This window comes from Cetorhinus maximus, unplaced genomic scaffold, assembly GCF_964194155.1.
Source record: "Cetorhinus maximus unplaced genomic scaffold, sCetMax3.hap1.1 HAP1_SCAFFOLD_3850, whole genome shotgun sequence".
Lineage (NCBI taxonomy): Eukaryota > Metazoa > Chordata > Chondrichthyes > Lamniformes > Cetorhinidae > Cetorhinus > Cetorhinus maximus.
Genome location: NW_027599756.1, coordinates 1 through 21,442, shown reverse-complemented (window position 1 = coordinate 21,442; position 21,442 = coordinate 1). Strand labels below are relative to the sequence as shown.

The window sequence follows — 21,442 nt, the reverse complement described above, 5'->3', positions numbered from 1 at the left end:
TGGGGTGAATTGGATGGGCTCCTTCAAAGAGCGGGCTGGCACATGTACGATGGGCCAAATGGCCTCTTCCCGTGCGAGGATTCTACAATCAACTTGGTCGCTCCCTCTTCATAAACGCTCAGCGTTTTCAAAAGTCTAGTTCAGGGAGGTTAAGTAATCAAAGCCACCTTGAATCGTCCACCCTACCCCAAATAATAACCTGGCCCACACGCCCCCTTCAACGAGACGGGGCTCAGAATCAAGCAAGGTCACACGGGCCGTCCGTTGGTATACAAACTCTGCTCACCTGTCCTTGACCTGGAGGAGGTAACAGACCAAGCAGTAGCCGGCACAGCTCTGTACGAAGTTCCGCTGCGCCGACAGGAACTCCTCGGTGGTGTAATTCCCGTGCTCCTGGAGGAAGTAGTCCAGCAGGGAGAGCTGGGACTGCTTTTTAATCTGGTGGAGCGACACGGCGTTCACCACAGGCTCTATCATCCCGCTGTCGGCGGAGATCACCAGGATCTTGTAGGGCTTGATCCACAGCGGCACCCGCTCCACCTCCCAAATGGCCTGCAAGGCGGGGGCAGAGGAGGGGAGTGAAGAGTCTGATTAACGTCTCGGGTACAGAGGGGGGACCTCCCCCAACCCCTCCCCTTCCCTTCCGCGCGTGGCCCCCGGTATACGCTAGGTCCACCCAACTGCTGGCAAGGCTGGCATTTACTGCCCCCCCTCGAGAAGGTGGCATTGAGCTGCCGCCTTGAACCTCTGCGGTCAGCGTGGCGTGGGTACACCCACGGCGCTTTTACCCTGCAGCGGCCTGGCACAACTAAGCGGCCTTGCTCGGCCAGAGGGGGCGGTTTAGGAGTCAACCGCACGGCTGTGGGTCTGGAGTCTCGTGTAGGCCAGACCGGGTAAGGATGGCAGATTTCCCTTCCCCTAAAGGGGCATTAGTGAACCAGATGGGGTTTTTTTTTTTTTACAACAATCTGGTACGATCATCATGACTGAGACCGAGTGTTAATTAGTTATCAATTAACTGAATTTAAGCTCCCCGAGCTACTGTGGTGGGATTTGAACTCGTGTCTCGGGAGCCTCTGGATTACTCATCCATCCGGTCCAGTCACATCACCGGCGCCCCCCCCACCCCCCTCTCCCGGCAGCAGGGTCAAACCCGGCGCGCCGTGTGGCAGAGTCGGTTGCGATCCAATAGCCGGCAGAGGTCACCTGCCCTGCTTTGGCGGCCGGAATCGTGGACGCGCGAGTCACACGGATCAGACGACGTACCTGCAGCTGTTTCAACACCTGGTACGCCAAGAGCTCCTGGCGAAGGTCATCGCCACACTTGACGATGACGGACAGAAGCCGCCAGTTCGGGAAGTGGCCGTACGGAGAGTTCTCCCGAATCCGCCTGCAAACAGGAAATGATTGGGTTAGGGGCAGGGGGCTAACATTTTAAAAACTCTCCGCTTCCCGTCCGCGCCATTACGGGTCACTTTTTTTTTGGGTCCACCTTGACCATTGCAAACTGCTATGTCAACCGTCACGGTGTCGTTATGGGCTGCCACCACAAGGTGGCTCTGTGGAACGCTATTAAACCCACTGCTTTCAACCCTCTCCACTGGAAGTGGAACAATCTCAACCTCGAGTCTCTCCGCCTAGCGGAGGGCCCTGTTCCTGAGCACAAAAGGTTACTGGGTGACGTTCCCAGCCTTACCATAGGTTAAGGTGGCCTCTCCGGTCCTTACCTGACTTTCTCCTGCCAGGGCTCCTTCAGTGCGACTGCAGAAGGGTCCTCGGGGTCCCGCTTAAACGTGGTGGGCGCGTGGGCCAGCTGCTCCGAGAGGCGTCGCCTGCAGAAGGTCAACAGAACAGCCAAAGAGTAGAACGGGCTCATGGAACGGTTACAGCACAGCAGTGGGCCATTCAGCCCGTCGTGCCCGTGCCGGCCCTCTGCAACAGCCACTCTGCTCAAGCCCACTCCCCCGCCGTAGCCCTGAAAATCTCTTCCCTTTGGGTAATGATCTAATCCTGTCTCGATTGAACCTGCCTCCGCCACACTCTCAGGCAGCGCGTTCCAGACCCTAACCACGCTACTGCGTGAAAACATTTTCCCTCCCGTCACCTTCAAACCGGTGCCCTCTGGTTCTCCATCCTTTCGAAAGCGGGAACGGTTTCTCCCTGTCCAGACCCTTCCTGATTTTGAACACCCCCCCCCACCATCCAATCTCCTCTCGACTTCCTCTTCTACGAGAAAAACAGACCCCCTTTTCTCCAAACTAAACTAAAGTCTCCCAGCGCTGGGACCGTTCCCGGGAATCTTTTCTGCGCCCTCTCCAAAGCCTTCACATCCTCCCGAACGTGCGGCGCCCAGGATTGAACACAATACTCTAGTTGAGGCCGAACCAGGGTTTTTAGAAAGGTTGACCAGACTTGCTTGTGCGCTCCCGGCCCCTGTTTATAAAGCTCAGGGTGGCTCAGCCCTTATTAACCCCTCAAGCAACCTGCCCCGCCACCTTCAAATGATGCGTCTACATATACCCATTACTTTTAGCTCACTTTGCCAATGCCTGGAATGGGAAAATCTGCTGCACAGCTGCCCCAGGCTCCCCCCCTTTCATCTCTATCAGCTTCGTGGCTCAGTGGGCCAACTCCACCGATTCCTGTACCAGTCGCCTCTTAAGCGAGGGAGGGGTGGTGGGGTGGCTGGAGTCAGGTTTCCATGCCTCAGGGGATCGGGCCCGCCCCTCGGAGTCAGAAGGTGGTGGGTTCGAGTCCCCACTCCCCCCAGCCCAGTGCTGAGGGGGTGGGGGGGTGCCACACTGCCGGCAGTGCTGTGTCTCTTGGATGAGATTTGAAATCAAGGTCTGGTGTTTGCCCTTCCTGGTGGGCGATAGGAGCCCCCCACGGTGCTGTCGGAGGAGCAGGGGAGCTCCCTCAGTGTCCCGGGACCACGTTCCTCCCATGACCAGGCACCTGGTCACTCACCCAATTGCTGTTTGAGAGGTCACTGGCACAGCTGCCCCTCAAAAGTGCCTTCAGATGTTGAAATCGCTATAAGATTGGCTGGTACAGCAAGCGATTAGGAAGGCAAACCGAATGTTGGCCTTTAGTGAAAAGGAGATGGAGCATAAAGGTAGCAAAGTCTTGCTACATCGGTCCAGGGCGATGATGAGACCCACACCTAGAGTGCTGAGTCCAGCTGTGGTCTCCTTACTTATGGAGAGATATACTCGCATGGGGAGGAAGTTCAGAGAAGGTTCACGAGGCTGATTCCTGGGCTGAAGGGTCTTTGAGCAGGTTGGGTCTGTACTCATTGGAGTTTAGGAGGATGAGAGGGGATCTCATTGACACACAAAAGGTTCTGAGGGGGCTCGACAGGGTGGACCCTGAGGGGATGTTTCCCCCCACCTTGTGGGAGAGTCGACGAGCGGAGGGCACAGTTAAGGGGTCTCTCATTTAAGGTGGAGATAAGGAGGAAATCGTTCTCTCAGAGAGCCATTGGTGTTTGGAAGCCTCTATCCTAGAGAGCAAAGGAGGCTGGGTCATTGAATAGGTTCAAGGCTGAGTTGGACAGATTTTTGATCGACGAGGGAGTTGAGGGTTACGGGGGGCGGACAGGAAAGTGGAGTTAAGGCCGCAATCAGATCAGCCATGATCTAATCGAATGGCTGAGCCAAATGGCCTCCAGCTACTCCTAACATGATCAGCAGTGTAAAGGCCAATGTAAATGCTGAGGTAATAATGTGTGCTGCCATTAGAGGGAGCAGCTGAGTCAAGCAGAAGGACAGGACACAGGGAAGCTACAATACTCTGTGGCTGCACTGGCCGGAGGCAGCTGGAGGAGCCAAACGCTCCATCCGCAATCCCATAGACTCTGGCTGCTCTCCCTGTCAACTCTCTCGCACCTCTCCGGAGTCAGGAGGACGTGGGGTCAAGCCCCAGTCCAGGACCCTGAGCCTTATGCTCCAGGCTGACACCCCCAGTGCCGGCACTGAGGGAGCGCCGCGCTGTCGGAGGGTCAGCGCTGAGGGAGCGCCGCGCTGTCGGAGGGTCAGCGCTGAGGGAGCGCCGCGCTGTCGGAGGGTCAGCGCTGAGGGAGCGCCGCGCTGTCGGAGGGTCAGCGCTGAGGGAGCGCCGCGCTGTCGGAGGGTCAGCGCTGAGGGAGCGCCGCGCTGTCGGAGGGTCAGCGCTGAGGGAGCGCCGCGCTGTCGGAGGGTCAGCGCTGAGGGAGCGCCGCGCTGTCGGAGGGTCAGCGCTGAGGGAGCGCCGCGCTGTCGGAGGGTCAGCGCTGAGGGAGCGCCGCGCTGTCGGAGGGTCAGCGCTGAGGGAGCGCCGCGCTGTCGGAGGGTCAGCGCTGAGGGAGCGCCGCGCTGTCGGAGGGTCAGCGCTGAGGGAGCGCCGCGCTGTCGGAGGGTCAGCCCTGAGGGAGCGCCGCGCTGTCGGAGGGTCAGCGCTGAGGGAGCGCCGCGCTGTCGGAGGGTCAGCCCTGTGGGAGCGCCGCGCTGTCGGAGGGTCAGCGCTGAGGGAGCGCCGCGCTGTCGGAGGGTCAGCCCTGTGGGAGCGCCGCGCTGTCGGAGGGTCAGCGCTGAGGGAGCGCCGCGCTGTCGGAGGGTCAGCCCTGTGGGAGCGCCGCGCTGTCGGAGGGTCAGCGCTGAGGGAGCGCCGCGCTGTCGGAGGGTCAGCCCTGTGGGAGCGCCGCGCTGTCGGAGGGTCAGCGCTGAGGGAGCGCCGCGCTGTCGGAGGGTCAGCCCTGTGGGAGCGCCGCGCTGTCGGAGGGTCAGCGCTGAGGGAGCGCCGCGCTGTCGGAGGGTCAGCGCTGAGGGAGCGCCGCACTGTCGGAGGGTCAGCGCTGAGGGAGCGCCGCACTGTCGGAGGGTCAGCGCTGAGGGAGCGCCGCACTGTCGGAGGGTCAGCGCTGAGGGAGCGCCGCACTGTCGGAGGGTCAGCGCTGAGGGAGCGCCGCACTGTCGGAGGGTCAGCGCTGAGGGAGCGCCGCACTGTCGGAGGGTCAGCGCTGAGGGAGCGCCGCACTGTCGGAGGGTCAGCGCTGAGGGAGCGCCGCACTGTCGGAGGGTCAGGTCTGTGGGAGCGCCGCACTGTCGGTGGGTCAGCGCTGAGGGAGCGCCGCACTGTCGGAGGGTCAGCGCTGAGGGAGCGCCGCACTGTCGGAGGGTCAGCGCTGAGGGAGCGCCGCACTGTCGGAGGGTCAGGTCTGTGGGAGCGCCGCACTGTCGGTGGGTCAGCGCTGAGGGAGCGCCGCACTGTCGGAGGGTCAGCGCTGAGGGAGCGCCGCACTGTCGGAGGGTCAGTACTGTGGGAGCGCCGCACTGTCGGTGGGTCAGCGCTGAGGGAGCGCCGCACGGTCGGAGGGTCAGCGCTGAGGGAGCGCCGCACGGTTTGGAGGTGCCATCTTTCAGGATGAGATGTTAAACCGCGGCCCCCGTCTGCCCCCTCAGGTGGATGTAAAAGATCCAATGGCTGCTATTGGAAGAAGGGTGGGGGGGGCGGTGAGAGGAGTTCTCCACCGATATCCTGAGGCCAATATTTATCAATCTCAACCAAAAGCACTTTAAAAAGACAGATGATCTGGGTCATTATCACTTGACTGTTTGCGGGATCTTGCTGTGTACAAATTGGCTGCTGCCTGTCCTACATCACAACAGTGACCACACTGCAAATTAAGTATCTCACTGGCTGTGCAGCTCTTTGAGGCCTCCTGCGGTGGTGAAAGGTGCCAGAGGAATGCAAGTCTGTCTCTTCCCCAAATGCACCCCCCCAACCCAACCCCACACCCCAAAAATCTGGGGCTCCTTTCAGTCAGTAGGGAGGGGTCAGGCGAACACAAAATGCTGGCTATTCAACTGCGGTGGCTGTACGGTGCTGAACAGGGGTTGGCGAGTTCCCCGGGGTCGGTCAGTGAGCACGCAAGATCAGCCACTGGGGAACGGAATCAAATCCCCAGACTGTGCCAAGAGAACAATGGGAGGGCCGCTCCAGTCACCCTCAACAGCCTGAAGACAAGACCCCCTCCTCCCCGCCACAACCCCAGCTGCTCACCAGCACTGCAGACGTCTGCCAACGGCACCCTGGTTCTAAACCTCGTCAGCACCTCCCACCGTCTCCCACTCGTCGCCACTCCCTCCTCCTCCGACAGGGACGAGCAGAAAATTCCCTTCAGTAAACATTGGGGAAGGCTGAAGCCATAGTCTTCAGTCCCTCTCTGGCCCCTCTCTCTCTCTGGCAGGTCCGAGTGTGAAGTCACAACTTCAGTGTCACATCGGACCCCCCGGGGATGAACTTCTGCCCTCAAACCTGCGTCATCCCCAACATTGGCCCAGTGCCATCTCTGTAACGTTACCAGGCCTCGCCCCCATCTCAGCTTTCCTGCTTCGGGAAACCCTCATGCTCCCCTGTGTCCACCGGGGACCCTCCTGTCAGCCTCAGCCCACCCGATGCTCTGCAGCACCCAACGCCCCAAACCAACCTGCGCCGAGTCCCTGGTCTCTCGCTGGAGGGAGTCACCGATTCTTTGTCTGAGTGATCCAGCCTCCGGGAGGACAGAGAGAGAGAGAGAGAGAGAGAACGAGAGCACTGGGCATGACGAGCACGGTGAGCGCGAGAAACAAACAGACGGGTACCTGATATCTCCGGCAGCGATAAACACGGGCTCCTTGCTCTCCTGGCTGGTGATGCTATCCACGGAAAACTGCGAGATGTTATCGCTGCTGTTGGTGTGGATTTCGGGAAGCTGGTGGGGGGCGGGGGGAGGAGGAGGGAGAAAATAAAAACAGGATTAGAACCAGCACTCGCAGGACAGGTGTGCTGCATGGTTGGGGGGAGCGGAGGGTCAGCGCCGAGGGAGCACCGCACTGTCGGAGGGTCAGTACCGAGGGAGCGCCGCATTGTCGGAGGGTCAGTGCTGAGGGAGCGCCGCCCTGTCGGAGGGTCAGTACCGAGGGAGCGCCGCACTGTCGGAGGGTCAGTGCTGAGGGAGCGCATCACTGTCGGAGGGTCAGTGCTGAGGGAGCGCCGCCCTGTCGGAGGGTCAGTGCTGAGGGAGCGCCGCACTGTCGGAGGGTCAGCGCCGAGGGAGCGCCGCACTGCCGGAGGGTCAGCGCCGAGGGAGCGCCGCACTGCCGGAGGGTCAGCGGCGAGGGAGCGCCGCACCGTCGGAGGGTCAGCGGCGAGGGAGCGCCGCACCGTCGGAGGGTCAGCGGCGAGGGAGCGCCGCACCGTCGGAGGGTCGGCGCTGAGGGGGCAGTACATGGGGCATGCTACCCTGCCGGAGGAGTCAATTTTCGGAAGAGACATTAAACCTCTCGGTTGGATGTAAAAGATCCCGCAGTCACTATTGGAGGAGGGGCGGGGTGAGCTCTCCGGGGTGCCCTGGGGCCCAATATTTATCCCTTAACTAACATCACTAAAAAACAAGAACCAGATGATCCGGGTTGTGATCACATTACCCTTTGGGGAGCTTTGCTGTGCACACAATGCCGTTTCCTACATTACGTCAGTGACCTCGCTCCGTGAAGTGCACGGCTGCCAGCGAAGCCCGTCGGGGTGACCCGAGGGTGGGGGGAAAGGCGCCGTGCGCACACGGGGAGCCCCGCTCACCTCAACCTGCAGCTCGCCGATGTCGTCCACCGACCAGGCCTCGTCGTCGTTGTCGTAGTTGGGGACGGTGCTGAAGTTGCCGGCCCGCTGCTCGTGGGCGCAGCCGCAGTCCGGCAGGTTCTCCACCGAGCGCGTGCTGCGGATACGAATCTCGGGGATCCGGGCGGGGACCGGCGACATCTCCAGGTTGTCGCATTCCAGCACCTCAACATAGATTAGGTATGGAGCCTGGGGAGGAACAACAGCAGACATTAGAGTGGTGGGGGTGGGGGGGGTTCCCAAACTCTCAGTCTCTTAACACACACGTTATAATCTTCATAGCCAGTCGGTGAAGATTTATTCACGGTGTTAAACAGTACAAGTGTATATTTTCCAACTCAACCACCACCGGGTCAGTAAGTCTCTCTTTAACTCTTTCGAGTTATCAACAGATCGCATGTAACTCTTTCGAGTACATTCACAGTTCTTGGTTTTCCGGGAGTGGGACATGAACCCACAACCCTCTGATTCAAAGGCGAGGGTGCTATGAACTGAGCCACAGCTGACACCTCCAAGTCTCTGTTTATAAAATTCTTTCGAGTTATCAACAGTCACAGATTGCAACTCTTTCGAGTACAATCACAGTTCTTGGTTTCCGGGAGTGGGACATGAACCCACAACCCTCTGATTCAAAGGCGAGGGTGCTATGAACTGAGCCACAACCCAATCAATGCCCTTCACCTGCACATAGTTAACCACAATTGATGTACAATTAACACACTTTGAATGAGAGGCAGCTCAGAGAGGGGGAGGGGGAGAGAGAGAAGGGGAGAGAGAGAGAGAGAGAGAGAGAGAGAGAGAGAAGGGGAGAGGGAGATGAGTTGAATCTCTAATTTAAAGGATATTCAGACAAATGGCAAGATTGTGATTTTACAGATTGAGAGGGGAGGGAAAGCTGTGTCCCACAGATTCGAGTTGGAGATGGTGCCACGAGTCTGAGAAATCCAGAAGGGCAAATTAGGACTGGAAATTTGTTTACGTGCTTGACAGAATGGAACTTGAAAAGCTACAAAAGAAACCCAACCTTGATTTCTCTAATCAACTGAGTTACATCTAAGCATCCAGTTAGATTTGAAAATATTCGAGCAATCTGGTAAGCTATGGGCCAAGTGCTGGTTAAATGGGATTAGGTCAGGTGTTTCTCACATGTCGGCGCAGACTCGATGGGCCGAAGGGCCTCTTCTGCACTGTGAGATTCTGTGATTCAGACACTGAGTTTGGGGGGAGGGGGGGAGCAGAGGGAAAACAGAGGCAGAATAGGTCGGACAAGGCGTTTGGAAGATGAGATAGGAAGGTCCTGAGGTAAACCTTCCATCGAATTTTTACAGCATAGAAACAGGCCATTCGGCCCACCTGCTCCACACGAGTCTCCTCCCACCCCCTCTTCATCTTACTGGCTGGGACAAAAACACTGAACATTAGACATTCCAGGTGGATGAAGGAACAGGAATACAGCCAGTGGCTGGAGGATTGGCATCCAGAGGAGACAGGTTTAAGTTTCGACACTGACGGGGCTACAGAGGAAAGGCGGAGGGAGGGGAAGTGTAGACGAGTCGGATCGCTCTTTCGAAAGGGCTGGCACAGTCACAATGGACTGAACGGTCACCCTCTCTGCTGGCTGACTCTACATTGGAACTGGGTGAGACGCGATTGTAATTACTCAAAATGAAAGCCAGCGCAGGATGGGCCAAAAGGCCCGTTTCTGAGCTGCAGGTTGAGTGCGTGTGCGCAGCATGAGAGCTGCTGACGGGTTTAAGACGGGTGAGAGTGAGTGAGTGAGTGAGCGGGTGTGTGCAGAAGTGGCTCCTGTGATACACTGCACTAACTCCACTTCGGCAGAGCGAGCGAGCGAGACACGGAGAGAGAGACAGAGAGAGAGAGAGAGAGGAGAGAGAGAGAGAGATATGGAGAGAATAATCTCTTTCGCTTTGCTGTTTATCTGGGAGTCACCTCCTTGTGGTTTATGGGATCTTGCTGTACAGCAGGGATTACACTTCACAAGGATCAGATTGACCATAAAACACAGGAGGGCATTGCGAGGTTGTGAAAGACGCTATTTGCAGAGCAATGCTAGTTGCAGGATAAAGACTGGGCCCCAGGAAACCGGGGAGAATTCCCCACCCCCCACCCATGGGATCGTTTACTCCACCCGAGAGGGAAGACGGGGTCATCCATTTAACATCTCGTTCCAAAAGAGAGCGGGGAGAATGTGGGACTCGCTCCCACGGGGAGTGGGGAGAATGTGGGACTCGCTCCCACGGGGAGTGGGGAGAATGTGGGACTCGCTCCCACGGGGAGTGGGGAGAATGTGGGACTCGCTCCCACGGGGAGCGGGGAGAATGTGGGACTCGCCCCCACGGGGAGCGGGGAGAATGTGGGACTCGCTCCCACGGGGAGTGGGGGAGAATGTGGGACTCGCTCCCACGGGGAGTGGGGGAGAATGTGGGACTCGCTCCCACGGGGAGTGGGGGAGAATGTGGGACTCGCTCCCACGGGGAGTGGGGGAGAATGTGGGACTCGCTCCCACGGGGAGTGGGGAGAATGTGGGACTCGCTCCCACGGGGAGTGGGGTGAATGTGGGACTCGCTCCCACAGGGAGTGGGGGAGAATGTGGGACTCGCTCCCACGGGGAGCGGGGAGAATGTGGGACTCGCTCCCACGGGGAGTGGGGTGAATGTGGGACTCGCTCCCACGGGGAGTGGGGTGAATGTGGGACTCGCTCCCACGGGGAGTGGGGAGAATGTGGGACTCGCTCCCACGGGGAGTGGGGAGAATGTGGGACTCGCTCCCACGGGGAGTGGGGTGAATGTGGGACTCGCTCCCACGGGGAGCGGGGAGAATGTGGGACTCGCTCCCACGGGGAGCGGGGAGAATGTGGGACTCGCTCCCACGGGGAGTGGGGTGAATGTGGGACTCGCTCCCACGGGGAGCGGGGAGAATGTGGGACTCGCTCCCACGGGGAGTGGGGGAGAATGTGGGACTCGCTCCCACGGGGTGTGGGGGAGAATGTGGGACTCGCTCCCGCGGGGAGTGGTTGAAGTGAATCGCGGAGATGGATTGAAGGGGGGGAAACTGGATAAACACACGAGGGAGAAAGGAATAGAAGGATATGGTGATGGGGGGGGGAGATGAAGAGGGGGGTGGGAGGAGCCTCGTGTGGGGCAGGAACACCAGCACGGAGCAGAGGGGCCGAATGGCCTGTTCCTGTGCTGGGAATCGGGTGGCATCTTCACCTCTGACCTTGGCCCCTACACCCCTCCCTATCTATGTAACCTCCTCCAGCCCCTACACCCCTCCCTATCTCTGTAACCTCCTCCAGCCCCTACAACCCTCCGAGATCTCTGCGCTCCTCCAATTCCGGCCTCTCGCACATCCCCCCGATTCCCATCGCTCCACCATTGGCGGCCGTGCCTTCAGCTGCCTGGGGGGGAACCTGAGCTCTGGAAATCCCCTCATAAACCTCTCCGCCTCTCTCTCTCTCTCTCTCTCCTTTGAGACGCTCCTTAACACCGACCTCTCTGACCGAGCTTTCGATCAAAGGTCCCTAATATCTCCTCATGTGGCTCGGGGCCAGATTCTATCTGATAACTTTGCCGTCTAGTGTCTCGGCTTCCAACACAGTAAAATGTCCCGCGGTGGTAAAAAGAAACTTGTCGGATCAAGCTGAGAGACGCCCTCGTCCTGTTATTCCTGATAACATTGCGGGAGGGGGGACGGGACGCGGCCAGGCCAGTACCCACCTTGTCCTTGGAGTTGAGGACCACGGCCTGGTTGTGGGGCACCCGGACCACGTGGTGGTCAAAGCCGGACGTCGGGAGCCAGACCCGAGACGGAAGTTTGTGGTTGAGCAGCGACAGCTCCGAGATGAGCCTCTGCGTCTTCTGCTCCTTGGTGGTCAGGGTGACCAGCCTCTTGCCGATGCCCATCAGCGACTTGATGAACTCCCTCTCCGGCGCCAGCCTGGCGGGTTGCTATGGAGACAGAGGGGAAGAGGGTCAGCACGGACAGGGTCGGCAGGGCGCAGCGGGTACAGCATCGGATGTCGCTGTCACGCGGCTCAACGCGAGGGTGCCCTGCATTCAACACACGCATCCCAAAAGACACACACACACACACACACACACACACACACACACACACACACACACACACACACACACACACACACACACACACACACACACACACACACACACACACACACACACACACAACTCGCTTTCGGGTAACATCGTCACGGAGTTAAAACGTTCCTATGTTACAGCACTTTAAAAAAACACTTCGCGGGCTCTGGGATGTCCTGGGGTTGCGAAAGGCGCTATCAAAATTCAAACTCTCCCTTCTTCAGACAACCCGAAGGTGCTTCACAGGAGCGGTATTTTTAACACCAGACAAAGGCTTTTCCCACCGAGTCGGACAAGGAGATATCAGGGACAGGTCACAGAATCTCAGTGCAGAAGAGGCCCTTCGGCCCATCGAGTCCGCACCGAAAGCTGGTGACCAAAAGCTCGATCAGAGAGGTCGGTGAGGAGAGACAGAACGTAAGGAATAGGAACAGGAGTGGACCATTCGGCCCCTCGAGCCTGCTCCGCCATTCAATAAGATCATGGCTGATCTTCCTGTGTTTCCATTCCCACATCCCCATCTAACCCCGATAGCCTTCGATTCCCTTGCCTAACAAGAATCTATCTGTCTCCGCCTTAAAAACATTCAATGACCCCGCCTCCACCGCCTTCTGAGGCAGAGAGTTCCAAAGTCCCAAAATCCTCAAAACAATTTCTCCTCATCTCTACCCTAAAAGGGCGACTCCTAATTATAAAGCAGTGCCCCCTAGTTCTGGACTCATCCACAAGAGGACAAGAGGAAACATCCTTTCCACGTCCACCTTGTCAAGACTGTTCAGGATCTTGTAAACTTCAATCAAGTCACCCCTCACTCTTCTAAACTCCAGTGGAAACAAGCCCAGTCTGTCCAACCTTTCCTCACAAGACAACCCACTCATTCCAGGCATCAATCTAGTAAACCTGCTTTGAACCACCTCTAATGCGGGCGTGGGGGAGGGAACAGACAGCGGGAGAGGAGAGAGAGGGAGAGAGATGCGGAGAAGCCTAGGGAGGGAATTCCAGAGCTCAGGGCCCCAGGCTGCTGAAGGAACAGCCGCCAATGGTGGAGCGATGGAGATAGAGGGACCCGCAAGTGGCCGAAATTGGGGGAGCGCAGAGATCTCAGAGTGTTCAAGAGGCTGGAGGAGGTTACAGAGATAGGGAGGGGTGTAGGGGCTGGAGGAGGTTACAGAGATAGGGAGCGGTGTAGGGGCTGGAGGAGGTTACAGAGATAGGGAGGGGTATAGGGGCTGGAGGAGGTTACAGAGATAGGGAGGGGTGGTAGGGGCTGGAGGAGGTTACAGAGATAGGGAGGGGTGTAGGGGCTGGAGGAGGTTACAGAGATAGGAAGGGGTGTAGGGGCTGGAGGAGGTTACAGAGATAGGGAGGGGTATAGGGGCTGGAGGAGGTTACAGAGATAGGAAGGGGTGTAGGGGCTGGAGGAGGTTACAGAGATAGGGAGGGGTGTAGGGGCTGGAGGAGGTTACAGAGATAGGGAGGGGTGTCGGGGCTGGAGGGGGTGACAGAGATAGGGAGGTGTGTAGGGGGCTGGAGAAGGTAACAGAGATAGGGAGGGGTGTAGGGGGCTGGAGGAGGTTACAGAGATAGGGAGGGGTGTAGGGGGCTGGAGGAGGTAACAGAGATAGGGAGGGGTGTAGGGGCTGGAGGAGGTTACAGAGATAGGGAGGTGTGTAGGGGGCTGGAGGAGGTAACAGAGATAGGGAGGTGTGTAGGGGGCTGGAGGAGGTAACAGAGATAGGGAGGTGACCCACTCGGCTCCTGCGCTCCCTTTTGAAAGCCTCGGCCGAACCTGCCACGTGCTCTCGGGCAGCGTGTGCTCCAGGTCCCAGCCACACGGCGGCAGGAAGACGCTTTCCCCCCCCACCCCCTCCTGTCGCCGTTACTTCTTTTGCCAATCGGCTTTAAAAAAAAAAAAATCGGTGCCCTCTGGTTCTACCATCCTTCCGCCAACGGGGGGGGGCGGTTTCTCTCCCCCATCGACTCTGTCCAGGATCCTCACGGTTTCCAGCACCTCAAATCGAAGGAGGGCAGCCCCCCCTTGCTTCTCCAACCTACCCACGTTATTGAAGCCTCCGATACCTGGAACCATTCTCCTGAACCTTTTCCGCACCCTCTCTCCGGACAGCTTCACCTCCTGCCTAAAGTGCAGTGCCCAGATTTGGACACACGACTCCGGTTAAACCGCTATTTTAATACAGGTTTTAACATGACCATCTTGCTTTTGTACTCTATGGAACCGATTAATAAAGTGCTGAAAATATGGGGGTTTTTTTTGGTCTTATTCAGTATACGTGAATTTATCTTTGGAAATTATATTGTAGTGACAGGGACGACCTCTATATCAACACAAGTGACTGGGTGAGATTAGGGCCATCAATATAAGATGGTCACTAGTAAATCCAATAAATGTTTGGGTAGACAGTGACAGTGACATAGTGGTTGTCACTGGACTAGTAATCCAGAGGCCCAGGCTAATGCTCCGGGGAGACGGGTTCAAATCCCACCATGGCAGCTGGTGGAATTTAAATTCAATTAATAAAATCTGGAATTGAAAAGCGAGTCTCAGTGATGGTGACCGGGGCAACCATCATGGATTGTTGTAAAAACCCCATCTGGTTCACTCGTGTCCCTTTAGGGGAGGGAAATCTGCCGTCCTTACCCGGTCTGGCCCTACACGTGACTCCAGACCCCACAGCCACGTGGTTGACTCTCAACTGGCCCCTCCCTGAAATGGCCGAGCGAGGCCACTCAGGCTCAAGGGGGGCAGTTAGGGACGGGCAACAAATACCGGCTTTGTCCGTGACTCCCACATCCCGTGAAAGGATCTTTTAAAAATCCATTGGGGGATTCGGGAGGAGCTTCTATCGTCGAGCGGGGAGAACGTGGGACTCGTTCCCACGAGGAGTGGTGGGAGTGAGTAGCAGAAATGCATTTCAAGGGTGGGGGGGGGGGGGGGAAGCTGGATAAACACACAAGGGAGAAAGGACAGGTTGGGGGGGGCGTGGGGAAATGAAGGGGGGGATGTGGGAAGAGACTCACGTGGCGCAGAAACACCAGCACGGGGCAGAGGGGCCGAGCGGCCTGTTTCTGCGTCGCGTCCGTGTAACGTTCAGTGATCACGTGGCAAAGTCCGACTGATGTGTGACACCATGAGGAAACGGTTTAGGCAAAACACAGAGAGGCACCAAAAACATTTGGTCAGGTCGAAGAACAAAATGGCCACCATTGCGTCACCATCAACAGAAGCAACTTGTATTGGATAAGGCCCACCACCACCGCACCAGCCACCAAGCACCCAGGCAGGAAGGAGAAACAAAAGGGAAGGAAAGACACACTCGATTGCACAGTGACAATGGAGGGGAGCGGTGACCAGGGCTTGAGAGGTGCGGAGCAATGATCATCTTCCCGAATATCAAAAAGCCACCCGAACCCAAAGCGCTCTTGTGGTCTGAAAAGGTTTTGGTTTCAAGATCTGGGGGAGGTCAGACCTGCACTGGAGGCGGAACAGCAAAGGCGCGCTAGATTGGTCCCTGGGGAGAGGGGCTTGTCCCGTGAGGAGGGGCTGAGGGAATTGGAGTTTATAGTCTCTGGAGTTTGGAAGAACGAGAGGCGATCTTATTGAAACCTACAAGATTCAGAAAGGGCTCGACAGGGCTGCACACAACAGGTTGTTCCTGCTGGCTAAGGAATCTAGAACACGGGAGGACGGTCTCAGGATAAGGGGGTGATAATTCCGGACTGAGAGGAGGAGAGGTTCCTTCGCTCTAAAAAGGGTTGTGGATCTTGGGAATTCTCTGCCCCAGGGAGCTGTGGGTGTCCCATCATTGGATCTATTCAAGGGCGGGATAGATTTAATTGAGGAATCATGGGGAGCGGAGAGCAAAACGGAACTGAGGCTGTTGATCAGCCATGATCGTATCGATCGGTGGAGCGGGCTCGAGGGACCCTATAGCCTACTCCTGTTCCTATAGCTGGTCTCTTGCAGCACTGGAATGGTCAAGAGCTAAATAAAATCTCCCAGCAAACATCCCTCTCCTTTCCCAGCACTCTGTTCAATATAAAAAAGACCAGGAGGAGGGACATTCAGCCCTTTGAGCTTGACCGGTCATTCAATTAGATCGTGGCTGATCTGCCCCCCAAGCTCTATTTCGCCTCCTTCACGACATAACTCCGAATACCTAACAAAAAAATCTATCCACCTCAATTTTGACATTTTCAATTGACCCGCAGCCTCAACTGTGTTTTTTTTGAGAAAAGAGTTCCAGATTTCCACTTCCCTTTGTGAAGAAGTGCTTCCTGACATCACCACTGAACAGCCCGGCCCTCATTTCCTGCCCCCTTGTTCTGGACTCTGTCCCCCACAACTCCCCCGCCTCCCCCTCAACAGGGGTAAACAGTTTCTCTCTATCCGCCCTATCAACTCTTTTTAACACCGAGTACCGCAATCGGATCACCGATACTGGAGGGAATAGAAACCACGTGCCTCCCTAATTTAACCCTCCGAGCTCTGTTGTCAACAGGAGTAGTGACTGCAGAAAAGCTTAGCAGATCAACAGAGGTAAGATTATATGGCTTGTAGCTTGCCTTGAAAGGGGAAGGGAAACATACTAACCTTGCATCTAGTCCCAAGGGACCATCTTGACCAATTATTGCATAACAGAGGGAAGGAGTGGGTCAAGAGGAGTGGGTCTCGATCAACTGGACAGCACAAAAACTTCCTCTGCACTGCCCTCGGTATCCGCTATGTGGGGAGGTGTGGGAGGCAAATGGTGGTGGTCGCGGGGGGAGAGAACCAAAGATTTCCAAACCTGGTCGGGCTTCCTACCCGCATGTCGAGCCACTGCTCTCCCCCAATGTGGGCTAGGTACACGGGTGGGGCTGAACGGCCATCCATCGAAACACGTCACCCCGGGGTGGGGGCGGGGGGGGGGAGAATGCCTCTCTCGATCCAAGTCCCCGCTTTGCAGGCTCGAAACCCAGAGGTATCGGAGGGCCCATAGGGGCATGTACGTGCAGACGCCACGCATTCGTCTAGTTCACCGGCAAACCACACCCGCTATTTTCTAATCATGGAGCAACTACTTGGGGCTTGGGGGTGGGAGGGTGAGCACCTTGGGAGGCAGCGATTGTACATTCCAGATTACGGGACTCTTTCCCCAGCCCAGAGGAGGAGGATCGAGCAGCTCAGAAGAAAAATTAAATTGAGGGATAAACTGAATTAAATCACACACAATTATTATTCTAGGATAAAAGAGAGAGACAGAGAATTCAAAACCCTTGCAGAAACAGTATTTCCTCAGCTCGGGGAACTTATTACACAAGGTGGGCTGCCTGGTCACATGTAAGCTCTTAGTATCACAGGTCAGGAGTTACTTTTTGGGTGAGATTTGCTTCCAATCAAAGTGAGCAATTACAGCAACACAAAGACATGGGCCATTAGCTCAGAGGCTGAGAGCGAAATCTCAAGGCTATAGAATCCAAGGTATCTTGCCTGAACAGTACCTGCCCTGGGAGTGTTTGATGGGGACAGTGTCGAGGAAGCTTTACTCTGTATCTAACCCCGTGCTGTACCTGTCCTGGGAGTGTTTGATGGGGACAGTGTAGAGGGAGCTTTACTCTGTATCTAACCCCGTGCTGTACCGGCCCTGGGAGTGTTTGATGAGGACAGTGTAGAGGGAGCTTTACTCTGTATCTAACCCCGTGCTGTACCTGTCCTGGGAGTGTTTGATGGGGACAGTGTAGAGGGAGCTTTACTCTGTATCTAACCCCGTGCTGTACCCGTCCTGGGACTGATTGATACCGACAGCAAGTAACAGATATGTCACTATTCCTTCACACTTGGGAGCGGGGACAGTGTGGCAGGGTCATGCTTGGTGTTTTGAAATGACATTCAGCCAATCCACATGTTTCACATCAGTCTCCAATTGGCAGTCACCGCACGGAGGAAATACTGTTTGGGAGAAGGAGGAGCCAGCCAGCCAGCTACCCAGCCACCGCAACAAAAACTGGCCACTTACAGTGCTGTCAGCTCTATCAATACTCTCATTACTGGACGATAGCGCCTGGGAAACAGTGGGAAGGAAAGATTTAATTCATTTCTCTTTACTGAAAAAAATATTACGTTAAACAAACATTGTGTGTTCTACTGATGGACTGGAGACAAGATCAGCAAGATGAAAAACGGACTCATTACCTCAGCATTCTTAGGGTTACTTCGAGCTAAATATTCGAATCTAGTTCCACATAACTTTACAACAATCTCTCTCGTGTTATAGTATAACAATGAAAACCCACACAACCACAGCCCCGTCAAATTATCCGATTCATCTCCTACCATCTAAATCTGCCATCCTAATCCTCTCTTCCCTTGCCCCTTAAACGCTGGTCTAGCTTCCCCTTAAACCAGCGGCTTCCGAACTGCGGGTCACGACCCCCAACCGGGGTCGCAGAAACAGCGAACAGGGTCACCAGCTCCCCGCCCTCCTCCGAGACTGTGCCCCCGCAGCTGCACTGAGGCCTAGGCGGTGTCTGGCCCTGCCCTTGCCCTGCTCGTCCGTCTCTCTCTCTCTGGTGCTTCACCGAGTCTTGAAGCCTGTCCCCAACCGTGAACCCTGCCTCCACTGTGGCACTGTGGACTGTCTGAGCCCAACGCCGCCAACCCTGGCACTGCAGAACGACCTGGGCTCCAACGCCAGCCACCTCATGACCCTCAACCTGCACCTCCGCTGCTTCCTGGTCAATGCCCTTGATGAGTTGGACTGGTTCAGGCGAAGCAATAGACTGGTGAGCGCATAAAATAATAACACTTTTACAAAGTACTTTTTAAAAAAAAATGCATGTTTTCATAATTATATGATGCATTATATCTTGATCTGGAATATGTGAACTTTAATAATTATATACGGAATGTTATTACGCTACTTTATTGCTGTTTTGTTTCTGTTGGTGTCTGTGGTCTCACACATTGTAAAATAGGGTCCGTATTGGGAAGTGCTGCTTTAAATACATCTTTGGTGTACTTATTCCGATTTCAGATCGCCAGCTAAATCCCCTGGAGGTCAGTGGGTTGAAATACAATACAACCAGTGGGCTTGTGTCATACCACATTGCAACACACAGCGACAAACATCAACATCCTCTCTGTTAATGCAACTACAAGTTCCTGAATCAATGTGGCATCTGGTTATTTGGGGGGGCAGGCGTGGGGGGTGGGGGGAGGAAGAGCCTGCACCCCCATCCTTCCAGCCAGCTGATCCCTTCCTCTCCAAAAGTGAATCGCTCGCCCTGTCACCTGGCCCAAGCGCCAGCCCCTTTTCAAGAGCTCAGGAAGAGTCTCGCGCTTCCCATTGACTACGCGGAGCCATGAATTATTAAAGCGTCATTTAAACCCAGGATGGCGGGACCCAGGAGGAGGAAACGCAAATTTAAAAATTCAGCGATGGGGGGGAGGGTTCATTAGAAGCAGAAACTCGCTCGCAGAACAAGAAGGTGCCTCGGATAACTGAGAAGTCAGGCCAACTCCCAAGAGCACCGGGCTGGGGTGCGCTCTCCTTGAAAACAGCCAAAGGAGACACCAACTCGTCGAATTTTATCATTGGATCTTGCTGTGCGCAAAGCGGCTGCTGCGGTTTGCCTCCAGGTGGCACTGCCGCCTTCCCCCCGCCCTTAGCGGCGCAGCGCTTTGGAACTTCCCGAGGGCGTGACACGGCACGACAGGAATGCAAGTTCTTCGTGTCTCTTCGCACAGAATTTCACAGCACGGATCACGGGCCATTCGGCCCCTCTGTTCCACGCGAGCCTCCTCCCAGCCCCTCTTCGCCTCAACCCCGACAACCTATCCTTCTATTCCCTTCTCCCTCGCGTCTGTTCAGCTTCCCCACCCCACTTCAAAAATTCATCTCGTAACCTTTGAGTAGAGCTTGCGTAAACCTGTCATGAATTCATTCAGTTTAGGAGGTTCAGCAGGGGCTCCTGGTCGCGGTGCTTAGAGTGTTAAAAGGACTTGGTAAGGTAGGGCCCTGAGGAGTGCGGAGGAACAAAGGGATCTGGGAGTTCAGATACATAATTCCCTGAAAGTGGCGTCACAGGGAGACAGGGTTGTAAAGAAAGTTTTTGGCATACTGGCCTTCATAAATCAAAGTATTGAGTATAGGAGTTGGGATGTTGTGGTGAGGTTGTATAAGACATTGGTGAGGCCAACTTTGGAGTATTGTGTGCAGTTCTGGTCGCCTAACTACAGGAAGGATCTCAGTAAGATTGAGAGAGTGCAGAGAACATTTTTTAGGATGTTGCTGGGTCTTAAGGAGTTGAGTTACAGGGAAAGATTAAACAGGTTAGGACTTTATTCCTTGGAGTGTAGAAGGATGAGGGGAGATTTGATAGAAGTTTACAAAATTGTGAGGGGTACAGACAGAGTAAATGCGAGTAGGCTCTTTCCACTTAGATTAGGAGAAATAAACACGAGAGGACATGGCTTTAGGGTGAAAGGGGAAAGGTTTAGGGGGAACATTAGGGGGAACTTCTTCACTCAGAGAGTGGTGGGAGTGTGGAACGAGCTACCATCTGACGTGGTAAATGCGGGCACATCCTTAAGTTTTAAGAATAAATTGGATAGATACATGGATGGGAGGGGTCTGGAGGGTTATGGACTAGGTGCAGGTCAATGGGACTGGCGGAATATATTTCGGCACAGACTAGAAGGGCCAAATGGCCTGTTTTCTGTGCTGTAGTGTTCTATGGTTCTAGAGAAACTATGCCCTGGTGGGCACAGAATCTTCAGATTAGGGCCAGGCATTTCCAGGGGTGATGTTAAGAAGCACTTCTTCACACAAAGGGGAGTGGAAATCTGGAACTCTCACCCCCCCCCCCCCCCCCCCCCCCCCAAATGGCTGGGGGCATTGGGGTCAGCTGGGGGACCAAGACGGAGGTGGATAGACCTTGGTTGGGGATGGGTATCAAGGGACACGGAGCAAAGGTGGGCAACACGGACGTCGAGATTAGTGAGCCAACTGAATGGTGGAGCAGGCTGGTCGTTGCATTTGGAACAGGGTGAAAATCACCTGGCATTCCCCCCCACCCCCGTGCACACTCCTGGTCATTACGCAGCAATCCTGTTGGATTCTCCCCCTCAAACCCCAGGGTTGACCTCTGCCTGAGCTTCACACAGTCCAAGATTCAGGACTGGCCCTTTCAAGGGCTGGGTCTCCCAGCAGCCATATTCATTCATTTAGTCACTGTGCTTCGGAGTGAGACACAGAGCAGAGGAGGAGGCCCATTCAGCCTCTGGAGCCTGCACCTCCGTTCAATAAGATCATGGCTGTTCCGCAGCCTAACTCCGAATCAAACAGGCCTCTTTGCCCTTTAACACCTTTCGATAACAAAACTCTATCAATCTCAGGTTTAAAATTAACAATCGGTTGGGAGAGTGTTCCGAACTTGTGTGCGCTTCCCTAAATCCTGAAAGGTCCGGATCTAATAGCCTCTAACCCTGGACTTCCCAAACTCTGTCTCTTCACCCTACCTTTTCCCCTTCGTATCCTGAAAACGTCAATCAATTTGCCCCCTGAACCTTCCAAATTGCAGGGAATGCAACCCTCGTTTGTGTAACCTCTCCTCGCAACCCTCGGACGCCAGGGATCGTTCTGGTGAACCTAGACTGCACTTCCCTCCATTCTCCTTCCTGA

The 21,442-nt window shown here is 55.7% G+C and overlaps 1 protein-coding gene across 1 annotated transcript; it reads right to left on the bottom strand.

The window, feature by feature from the left end:
- Positions 1–282: 282 nt before the first annotated feature.
- On the bottom strand, positions 283–17,817 carry LOC144678238 (phosphatidylinositol 4-kinase beta). Its single transcript, XM_078538095.1, has 7 exons — positions 17,777–17,817; positions 11,376–11,606; positions 7,597–7,824; positions 6,621–6,730; positions 1,728–1,832; positions 1,267–1,390; positions 283–552 (listed from the first exon to the last, which is right to left on the bottom strand). The coding sequence occupies exons 2-7, from the start codon at positions 11,559–11,561 to the stop codon at positions 283–285; spliced, it is 1,023 nt and encodes a 340-aa protein (XP_078394221.1). The 5' UTR covers positions 11,562–11,606; positions 17,777–17,817.
- Between the last annotated feature and the right edge of the window lie 3,625 nt (positions 17,818–21,442).